The 10904-nt window shown below is 42.9% G+C and overlaps 1 protein-coding gene across 5 annotated transcripts in view; it reads left to right on the forward strand.

Moving 5' to 3' along the window:
* The window catches only part of Meiob (meiosis specific with OB-fold), a 32698-nt gene extending 22006 nt beyond the window's left edge, over window positions 1–10692 (forward strand). For 4 of the 5 annotated variants that reach the window (XM_063269834.1, XM_006246031.5, NM_001115033.1 and 1 more), the window contains 5 exons: window positions 1941–2039; window positions 3754–3907; window positions 5736–5919; window positions 7202–7288; window positions 10377–10692. In XM_063269834.1, the coding sequence (XP_063125904.1) occupies window positions 1941–2039; window positions 3754–3907; window positions 5736–5919; window positions 7202–7288; window positions 10377–10487 (635 nt within the window). In that variant the 3' untranslated portion in view covers window positions 10488–10692. Of the gene's footprint in view, window positions 1–1940; window positions 2040–3753; window positions 3908–5735; window positions 5920–7201; window positions 7289–10376 lie in introns of those variants that run through there. The other variant, XM_039086831.2, reaches the window with a different exon arrangement.
* Window positions 10693–10904: the final 212 nt, after the last annotated feature.

The raw sequence follows: 10904 nt of genomic DNA on the forward strand, positions 1-10904 counted from the left end.
TTGCTGACGTTGGTTGGTTTGACTGCTGCGACCCTTTAGCAATTGTCTAGGAGCTCTATTAGGACACCGGAAACATTCATCCATTTGCCATATAGATAACTTCAGTGTTTTCTAGAACGAGGCAGAAGACAGTGGAAGGCCAATGGATGTAAGAGATGATGCCGGATATGGGAATACAGGATGAAAAGCACAGCCTCTGTTCTTGAGGAATCCATCCCCAGTTCGAGAAAGCTCATTGATAGGACACATGTAGTGGGAGTGGGAGGAGAAAACCTCCTCTACCTGCCCAAGGAAGGTAGAGGAGTCCAGACACTCTCACAGCCAGTAGTGGAGTGTTCAAATAGGATTTTACAACGTAAGATGGTTGTGTTAGAGGCTGGGGTCTTAGGATTGAAGGGCTTTAGACACCCGTGAAGACCCTTCGAAGTGACATTCTAGATTTACAGCATGCCACCTAACTTTTGAGAAAATTCATATTCTAATCTGAGGAAGAAAGCTTTAAAATAACATTTAAAAACCATTTTTAAAGCTAGCCATGGATCTGGCCCTGGTAGTTCACACCTTTAATTTGAGTACTAGGGAGGTAGATCAGGCAGACCTCTGTGCCAGCCTGGTCTACACAGTGAGTTCCAGGACAGCTAGAGCTACATAGAGAGACTCTGTCTTGAAAAATACCCAAAAAGCAAAAATCAGAACATAAAAAGCCACCACCACCAACAACAAAAATAAGCTAGCCATGGTTATCCATGTCTATAATCCCAACATTTGGGAGTCTAACAGAGGAGGATTCTGAGTTTATAATGTATTTATTTTTCAAGGCAGGCTTTCTCTGTGTAGCCTTGGTTGTCCTAGAACATGCTCTGTAGACCAGGCTGGCCTCAGATTTAGAGATCCACCTGCCTCTGCTTCTTGAGTGCTAGGATTAAAGGTATATGCCACCACCACCCTAACAAATACAACGTTTAAAATAAATAAAAAGAGAAATGGAGAAATGGATGTATAATATTTACAAAATCTTGTTGGTCAAGTCTGTTAAATTGAATTCTATCTCTGGAACCTGTGAAAGTAGGAGAGGACCAACTCAAGAACATTGTCTTCTTACTTCTACACAGAAGTAGTGGCTTGTGTGCCACCCCCACCCTGTGTGCCACCCCCACCCTGTGTGCCACCCCACCGTGTGTGCCACCCCCACTCTGTGTGCCACCCCACCCTGTGTGCCACCCCCAACGATGTGTGACACCCCACCCTGTGTGCCACCCCCACCCTATGTGACACCCCCAACCATGTGTGACACCCCCACCATGTATGATGTCCACACACTGTAATGATAGCAATAAATTAATAAAATGATGTTTTAGGTTTATTCATTATTAGTGCTTTGCCTGCATTGATGTATGTGTACCACACATGTATGTGTTGTCCTCAGAGGCCAGAAGATGGCATTGGATCACCTGGGACTGGAGATACAGTTGGTGTGAGCACCACCTGGGTTCCAGGAGACAAACCTGGGTCTCTACTAGAGTAGCAAGCATTCTTAACCACTGAGCCATCTGTTGGGCTCCTAAAATTATTCTTTTAAATTAAGGAAATGAATAAAATAATGAAAAATGAAAAAAAACATAAAATAAGTTATAATTGTATCACCTAGAAATAATAATTTTCCTACATCTATTCTTTCAGATAACTTTACATATCCATGTTTTTCAGTTTAAGAGTCTTAAATCACACAGTTTTCTAAAACTGCCCCTCACTAGTAATAGCTGGTAACATCTCTCCATGTTGATTCACCTTACCTCACATGTTAACAGTTTAATGATAATTCTGTTGAATTGCCTTCTTATGTGATGTTTTGTTTTATAATTAAGATAATTTTAGATGTTTCAAAGTAATTTAAAAGGTAATTTCTTGGCTTTTTCCTTGTTATGCATTTTCAATTTAAGATACACCAGAAGCCAATATCCTACTGAATTTTATAAGAGAAAATAAAGAGACAAGTATAGCTGATGAAATTGACAGTTATTTGAAAGAATCTGTAAACTGTAAGTACATGGGTGAGAGAAGGAGGTTAGAGAGAGAGATTATTTTTCATGGTTGGGGCATCAAACCCAGAATATCATGCATTCTAAGCAGAAGTTGTTTCTTTGAGTTATATCCTTAGCCCTCTTTTGATTTCTTTTGTTGCATTTTTAGGGTTTTTTGTTATTGTTGTTGGTTTTGTTTTGTTTTGTTTTGTTTTGTTTTGTTTTGTTTTGTTTGAGACAGGGTTTCACTATGTAGCTTTGGCTGGCCTGAGCTATTTAGACCAGGCTGGTCTTGAACTCACAGATCTGCCTGCCCCTGCCTCCCCAGTTCTAGGACTAAAACTGTGAGACACTATACCTGGCTTTAATTTTTTATTTATTTTATATATATGGGAAGCTTTGTCTACATGTATCTTTGTACCTTGTGTACTTGTAGAAGTTGGAAGAGGGTGTTGCATTCCCTAGAACTGGACTTGCAGATGGTTGTAAACCATCATGTTGGCACTGAGAACTGAACCTGGGTCTCTTGACCACCGAGCCATCTCTCCAGCCCCTATTTTTCTAATGGGGGAGTTTATATTAATATTAACCAATCTGAGAAGCAACAACTCTTTCTTCAGGCAAGCGCAATGTTCACAGAATTTAAAAGACTGTATTATATACACGAAGCCCCGAGTTCAATCCATATGTGTATCCCAGATGTTCTGGATGAGTCGTTTGCATGCCCTCGTCTTTCTACCTTTAAATTAGAAAAAAAATTTTTTCTTATTTTTTTTTTCAGAGCTGGGGACCGAACCCAGGGCCTTGCGCTTGCTAGGCAAGCGCTCTACCACTGAGCCAAATCCCCAACCCCTAGAAAAAAAAATTTTTTTTTTTTTTTTGGAGCTGGGGACCGAACCCAGGGCCTTGCGCTTCCTAGGTAAGCGCTCTACCACTGAGCTAAATCCCCAGCCCCTAGAAAAAATTTTTAATTCTTCTGTCATACAATACATTCTGACCACAGCCTCCTTTCCTCCTCTCCTCACATCACACCACCCCCTCCTCAGATCCACTTCTCCATTTCCCTTCAGAAAAGGGCTCCCAGTGATATCAACCAAACCCATAACTAGATGCAATAAGACTAGGCACAAACCGTCATATCAAGGCTGGGTGAAGCAACCCAGTGAAAGAAAAGGATCCCAAGACCAGGCAGAGTCAGATACCCTGCTGCCACTGTTAGGAGTCCCACGAAAACCCCAAGCTAAATAACCACAACATAGGGCTGGAGAGATGGCTCAGTGGTTAAGAGCACTGACTGCTCTTCCAGAGGTTCTGAGTTCAAATCCCAGCAACCACATGGTGGCTCACAGCCATCTGTAATGAGATCTGATGCCCTCTTCTGGTGTGTCTGAAGACAGTTACAGTGTACTTATATATAAGAAATAAATCTTTAAAAAAATAACCACAACATATATGCAGAGGACCCTAGCATAGACCCGTGCAGGCAGTCAGGCTTCACGATCGCCACCTTAGTCCCTATGAGCTGAGGTGATTCTGTGGGAAGTGTTCTCCTGGGTCCTCAGCCTCTCTCTGGCTCCTGTAGTCCTTCCTCCCCTCTTCTGAAGGCGTCCCTGAGCCTAGTGTTGGGTATGGCTCTCCGCATTGCTACCAGCACCTGCTTTTCTGTTGGGATGTCAGCCTTTCTTCTATCTTACAACATATATGGAATTATAACATCTGTCTTTATTTTTAGTAAACACAATAGTTAATGTCTATACAGTGGAACAGTTAAAAGGAAAAGCTTTGGAAAATGAAGGAAAAGTGGATCCTTTCTATGGCATCCTTTATGCTTACATTTCTACATTGAACATTGATGATGAAACTACCAAAGTAGTTAGAAATAGATGGTACGTAGACATTTTTAACAAATTCACCAAAAATAACTACTGTTAATAAAGTCAAACTCTATAGTAGTTAAAGCTATTCTTTGTCTGAACAGTGGTTGTATGAAAGAAAATTTTATATAAATAAACCATAATTAAATGTTTCGGTGACAAAATATTTATGTTCTATGACATATAGTTTTATGTCAGCTCGATACAAGGTAAAATTATCTGAAAGGAGAGAACCTCAACTGAGAAAATTCTTATGTAAGATTAGGCTTCAGGCAACCCTTTGGCGGCATTTTCTTAGGTAGTGATTAATGGGGGAGGAGCCCCCATTGTGGGTGGAGCCATCCGTGGGCTGGAGCAAGCCATGAGGAGCAATCCTGTAAGTAGCGCCCTCCATGGCCTCTGCATCCCTGTCTCTGGCTTCTCTGAGTTCCCGTTCTAGTTTCCTTTTTTTTTTCAAGTTCCTACAGTGCATATTTAATATCAATAACAAGGTTATTGCTCAAAGCATACAAATTAACTCAAAACCAGGTGACTAGGTGAGTGTGGCAAACCCCACCACCACTAGGGAGGCTGTGGCAGGAGGATTTTGAGTTCGAGGACAGCCGGGGCTATATAGGAAGCCCTGTGTCAAAAGTGAGAACCCAAATCACACAGAACACGGAAGACTGGGGTTTTAAGGAGCAGGTAAGGTGGAGAATGAGAGTGTAAGCAAACATACATTAAGATGAATAGGTCCAGAGCAATGCACACGTAAAACTGCTTGTTCTGTACATGTATTCTCACGGTGCACGGATGTTCACAGCTGAGAACTAGGGAGGCACTGCACAGTTTATGGTAAGCCATTACATTTTTATTAAAAAGTGATCAGAAACACAATAAGTGATATTCTCACCATAAAAATAATTATTTTTATTGACAATAAATCTAAGCTTCTTGAGAAACTGCATCAGCTAATGACAGGTGCCAAGTTGACAATCTTTCAACCTTTCTAGTTTCCTTTAATGAGAGACTAAAATGTATAAGTGAAAGCCAAAAAAGACCTTTCCTCCCCAGCTTGCTCTTTGGTTGTAGTGTTTTGTCACAGCAATAGGAACTCTAAGATTCCATGGTGATAACTGACTTTTAGGCCTATGGTAGAGCTAAATGGGTCAGTTCTTGTCTCGCCGTGGGTTCAATTTCCAGCACAGGAAAAAAAAAAAAAAAGAAAAGAAAGGGGTTGGGGATTTAGCTCAGTGGTAGAGCTCTTGCCTAGCAAGCGCAAGGCCCTGGGTTCGGTCCCCAGCTCCGAAAAAAAGAACCAAAAAAAAAAAAAAACCCAAAACAAAACAAACAAACAAAAAAACCAAACAGTTCTTTCTGGGTGGTGTTGGCACTGTCCTTTAATCCCAGCACTCAGGAGGCTCAAACTCAGAGTTTGAGGCCAGCCTGGTCTACAGAGCAAGTTTCAGGACAACCAGGGCTACAGGGAATCCTGTGTAAACACAGACATAAACCCCCAAACAATTCTCAGTCAACACAAACAAAAAAACATAGAAATCTTTCTTGTCCTTTGTCCAGTGCACCCTAGATGTCACCTTTTGCAAGGGACAGCGCCTTCCTTCACTCACAGCAGGTCAGGATAGTGGGCTCATCAGTCCCCAGATTTACAGAGTCATTGTGTACATATGTTCTAGGTTTTTGTCACAGAGTGGTTTATATATCTAGTTTCATGGTAAACATAAATAGCCTGTGGTATTTATAACATCTTATGATAATATTAGAATGTGATGGGAGAATTCTGCTAGAGATCAAGTCTGTCACTGAGGGTCATTATCTGTGGATAACACTTGTCTCTTTTCAGTTCCAGCTGTGGTTATATTGTAAACGACGCCTCCAATACTTGCACAATTTGCAGCAAAGATTCTTCTAGATCTAGATCTTTTTGTCTCAGTTTTGATGTGCTGGTTGATCTCACTGACCACACTGGAACCCTCCGTTCCTGCAGTCTCTCAGGCAGTGTTGCTGAGGAGACTTTGGGCTGCACGGTAAGTAGCAGAAGGGGAAAAAAGCTAGAACCATTTCTGATATTCTTGAATATTCTTCTTTAAAACTACAGATTATTTTGTTGAACTTTTGATAGAAACTAATTTATTAATAATGAGATCTTAGGAAAAGCCATCTTGGTTTAAATGTACATATTTAAATTCCTTTTTAAATTATTTTATGTGTAGATTTTGCCTGCATGTTTATTTGTGCATCACATACCTGCCTGGTGCCTAGAGGCCAGAAGAAGGCATCTGACCTTCTGGGATTGGAACTAAAGACAGTTGTGAGCTGTCATATAGGTGGCGGGAATTGATCTTAGTGCTCTTTGCAAGAATAGCAAGTGATTTTTAATCACTGATCAATCTCTCTTTAATTATGATCAATCAGTAAACATAATCCAATTTTAATGAACATATGATCTATTAAAATTTCAGTTAATTCTGCCTATTATGAGTAGTGACAGACCTTCAGCCAAACAGAGGACTAAATGTGACATTTTAGGACAATGTCCTGTTCTATAGCTCAGATTGCTCTTTGATTTTCCAGTTAGGGTTTCTCTGTGGAGCCCTGGCTGTCCTGTGACTCCCTCTGTAGACATGGAACTCAGAGATCTGCCAGCCTTTGCCTCCTGAGTACTGGGATTAAATGTATGTGCCAATGCTACCCAGCTTAAATATGACATTGTATGTAGTCAGGGATAATGGATGAAGCAGTGGAGATTCCATCAGCCATGCACTGGCTGTTCTAGAAGTCTGTATTGGCCACATCTCTCCCACCCAGCTGTACCTCTGGCTCACAGTTGGTCTGTTCTGCAGCTACATAGTAGCAGCAGACACCTGGAGACTGGCACGTGCTCGTTGCAACTAGGTCACAGCCGAGCATAGCAGCACAGCACACAGCTAGAATCCCAGCACTTACAAGTATAGGCAGGGGCTCCTGAGATCCCTGGCTACACAGTGCGTCTGTAGGGCAGCCTGGCCTATATGAATCCCATCTCAAATTAAAAAAAAAAAAGAAAAAGTAAAACAAAGATCATGAAAGTTACTATTAAATGTTGGCTTAGAATTCTAAGCCAATTTACCGTGAGGGACTTTTCCTGCTGAACCCTTGACTGCCTTAGTGGTTGGGGATAGTTTTTCATGGTTCATCTTCCCTGTCAAAGGAGCCGTAATGACGTGAGTAACCGTCTGTGTCTACTGAGCATGTGTGCGTCACAGGGTGTCGAAGGAGTTACCTCTGGCTATCGCACAAGCACTTGCTTGACCTTTTGTTTTTAACCAGATAAACGAGTTTCTCACAATGACAAGTGAACAGAAAACAAAGCTGAAGTGGCAACTCCTTTTGGAAAGAAGCAAAATTTACTTAAAAGTGAGTATAATTTAGAGTAGTATTGTTTTATTAATTCAAGCAATAAAAAAATCTTCATAGGAGATTTTTCTTTCAGAGCTGAGGCTAGAACCAAGGCCTCTCATAGACTGAGCAGACAGATGGTCTACCACCAGGCAGTGCGCAGTGCAGGTCGGGTTGTCATTAACAACGCCTAGTTAATTCCACATGCACAGAAGGGTGTGTCTGCCAAAGAGACAATGGAGACAGGCATAGGGTAAAGGGAGTCAGTTACCAGAGATGCTTAACAGTGCCATGAAATTCCCCTTTAATGATAGCTCCCAGACAAGACAACAGACATCATGGTAAAAATTGGGCTGTCCCAGTCCTGCCTGCCTGCCTGGTACTGTGCTTTGAGGCATGCGAGGTTGAAAAATAGAGCTCAGTGTCTTGTGTCTGGGCTGACAGAGATGTGGTGTGAACTGCAGTTTCGCCTGCCCTCAGCTCATGGCAACCCCTGGATAGGAGTTCACTTCCCTCAGCCTGTATAGTTTTGTGATTCTAAACTGTGAAGGACCAGCTCCAACTCCTACACATCCTCTAGTGTTAGAGGATCAGAGCGTCTCAGTACTGAAGCTATGGAGGGCAGTTGGGGGTGGGGGGATCTGACAAACTCTTGGTCCCTTGCCCAGGTCACTGGTGAGAGGACAACTACCAGGGTCCCTTCCTGTCTGCCATGCCGTTAGTGCTTTCTCTTGTGATCTTAGAGGTCACTGACATTTGCTGACATTTATTCTATTAGAATTTCATATTGAACAAACATGCCCCCGAGCCCACGTGCCATTAGTAGTCAGAGCAATAACGTCCTCTCCTACCCTACAAGTGACAGAGAATGGGAGTAGAAATGTCCACACTTTGATAGAACTATGACGACTCTTTCTGTGGTCCTTGTGAATGTGGTTTCTACTCCACCGCAGCCTCATAGAGGCTGTGATAGTTCCAAATGGTCTTTTTCTAGGCGCCTCAAGATTAATCTGAAAAGAATGCAGACATGGAGTCAGTAATGGCCTCACCACTATTCCTAGAACCTGGGCTTGAGGTTGTAGTAACCATGGGTACCAGGCCCTTGGAGAAAAGTTAGTCATATGCTGCTTCTCTCACATTTATGCGGGCCCATGAAATGTGCTGTCCCATCATCATAAGAGCACATATGGCCTTGCTAATGAGTTTGATAATTTTATTTATTTATTTGTTTGTTTGTTTAAAAATATTTACTTATTTATTTAATGTATGTGAGTACATAGCTGTCTTCACAGTAGAAGAGGGCATTGGACCCTATTATAAATGGTTGTGAGCCACCATGTGGTTGCTGGTAATTGAACTCAGGACCTCTGGAAGAGCAGTCAGTGCTCTTAACCGCTGAGCCATCTCTCCAGCCAGAGCTTGATCATTTCAAACAACTTATGTCTATGTGTATGGGTGTCTACTGCTCATGTCTATGTAGCAGTGTGTGCAGTGCTTTCAGAGGCCAGACAAGGGCATCTGATCCCATGGCCTGGAATTGCAGATGGTTGTCAGTTACCATGGTGCTGGCTAGTGAGCTTCTGCAAGAGCAGCAAGAACTCTTAATCACTGAACCATTCCTCTAGTCCTGTTTGATCACTTTACCTTCATGAAAACATGTAGAAAGTTTTCCAGACTTAACTCACGTACAACAGATTGTCCTCAAGAACAAGCATACTGGATCTTTCTAAAACATATGTTTAAATGATGGCACTTGGGGTGGGGTTAGTGCTGAGGACATGGCTCAGCTGGTAAGAGCACTGGCTACTCTTTCAAAGGACGTGAGTTCATTCCCAGCACCCACATGGGGCTAACAACAGTCTTAACTCCAGTTGCAGGGATCCAATGTCCTTCTGGCCTCTGAGGGCACCAGACATGCGTGTGATGTGCAGACATGCGTGTGATGTGCAGACATGCGTGTGATGTGCAGACATGCGTGTGGTGCGCAGACATGCGTGTGGTGCGCAGACATGCGTGTGATGCGCAGACATGCGTGTGGTGCGCAGACATGCGTGTGGTGCGCAGACATGCGTGTGGTGCGCAGACATGCGTGTGGTGCGCAGACATGCGTGTGATGTGCAGACATGCGTGTGATGTGCAGACATGCGTGTGGTGTGCAGACATGCGTGTGATGTGCAGACATGCATGCAGTCGAAACACCCATGCAGTGTAAAAGATCTATTTTTTTTTTTTTTTTTGGTTTTTGTTTCCTTTGAGATAGGGTTTCCCTCTGGGCTTGGACATCACTATTGACTGGTTTCACATTCAAGGCTATTCTCCTGCCTCAGTCTTCTAAGTCCTGGGATTACAAGCATGAACTTTTGTGTGTGCATGGCCCAGTGTGGAATTCCCTATTCAAGACTCTACCAGTGAGCCACATGCCCAGACACTAAAAGATATTTAAGTTTATTCATGAGAGACCTTGGACAGATATAGCATGATTATAATATATAAAATATATAATAGAGCCAGAGCTTGTGAGCTGGGTCCAGTGACTCACACCTGTGTCTACTTGGTAAGGTCAGGCAGGGGAACTACGTGTGGTCAGGAGTTGGACACCAGCATGTGTAATAGGAAATCACAAGATTATGTCTCAAACAAGCAAAAACTAAATAAAAGAATTTGTATTGTTTGAGAAATCTGGTCAAATATGCCAGCTCGATAATCTTAGCACCTGGGCAGGGGAGGCGGAAATACCAGAAGTTCTCGTTCATTGTCAGGTGTTTGATATGTCTTGGGCTATGTGGGACTCTATAAAACACAATAACTCTGCCTCTAAAGATGAACACTTCCTATAATTTTCCTCTCTCAAGTACAAGTAGTTGCCACTTAGAGTGATTCCGAGCTGGGCCCAGCTGTGTGCACCTGTAATCCAGCAGTCATGACAGTGCCGTAGGAGGACCTAAGTCAGGGAGAGTCACACAGCAGGACCTGTTTCAGAAAAGCACAAACCCAAACAACAACAACAGCAGCAACAACAACAACAGACCCTGTGTGGTCATTGATTTTCAGCTTGGTGTACAAGGCAATGTTTAACTTTATCCCTCTGTCTCTTTTTCTCCTTCAGTTGATTTTGTCACACAGGGCAAGGGGTGGACTGAAAGTCACCATTCTCTCCTGTAAGCTCGCAGATCCTATTGAGGCGAGCAGGGACCTGGCTGGACAAGGACACACTTAAAACCCGATTTAGTTCCAAATTCTGGGAAACATAGACATTTAACTCTGAAGATGCCTAGATGTGGTAAACTATTTCTGAGACTGTCACTGTTCCTTCTGGAGTTAGCTCAGCCCCCTGGAATACCATTCTACTAGCTTTACCCTATCTTCTCTAACACTGGGAGATACTGCTTATGTACAGAAATAAACATGCTTGATCTTCCTCACAGATGGAGTGGTTTCTTTGTCTCTGGAAGATTAGACCCCCCGACCCCCAAGCATTCTCTGTAATGTGGTGGCCCGCATCACTTGACAGGCCACAGTGAAAGGCTCCAATACTGGAGAGAAGGCAAGCCAGTGCAGGAGCTCGCCTGGCTTTGGTGGTGACACTCAGGAGCTGCCTGGCACATGCAAAGGCTTGCTGATGAGAGCTCGGCAC

Source organism: Rattus norvegicus, chromosome 10 (genome assembly GCF_036323735.1).
Source record: "Rattus norvegicus strain BN/NHsdMcwi chromosome 10, GRCr8, whole genome shotgun sequence".
In the NCBI taxonomy this organism is placed as follows: domain Eukaryota; kingdom Metazoa; phylum Chordata; class Mammalia; order Rodentia; family Muridae; genus Rattus; species Rattus norvegicus.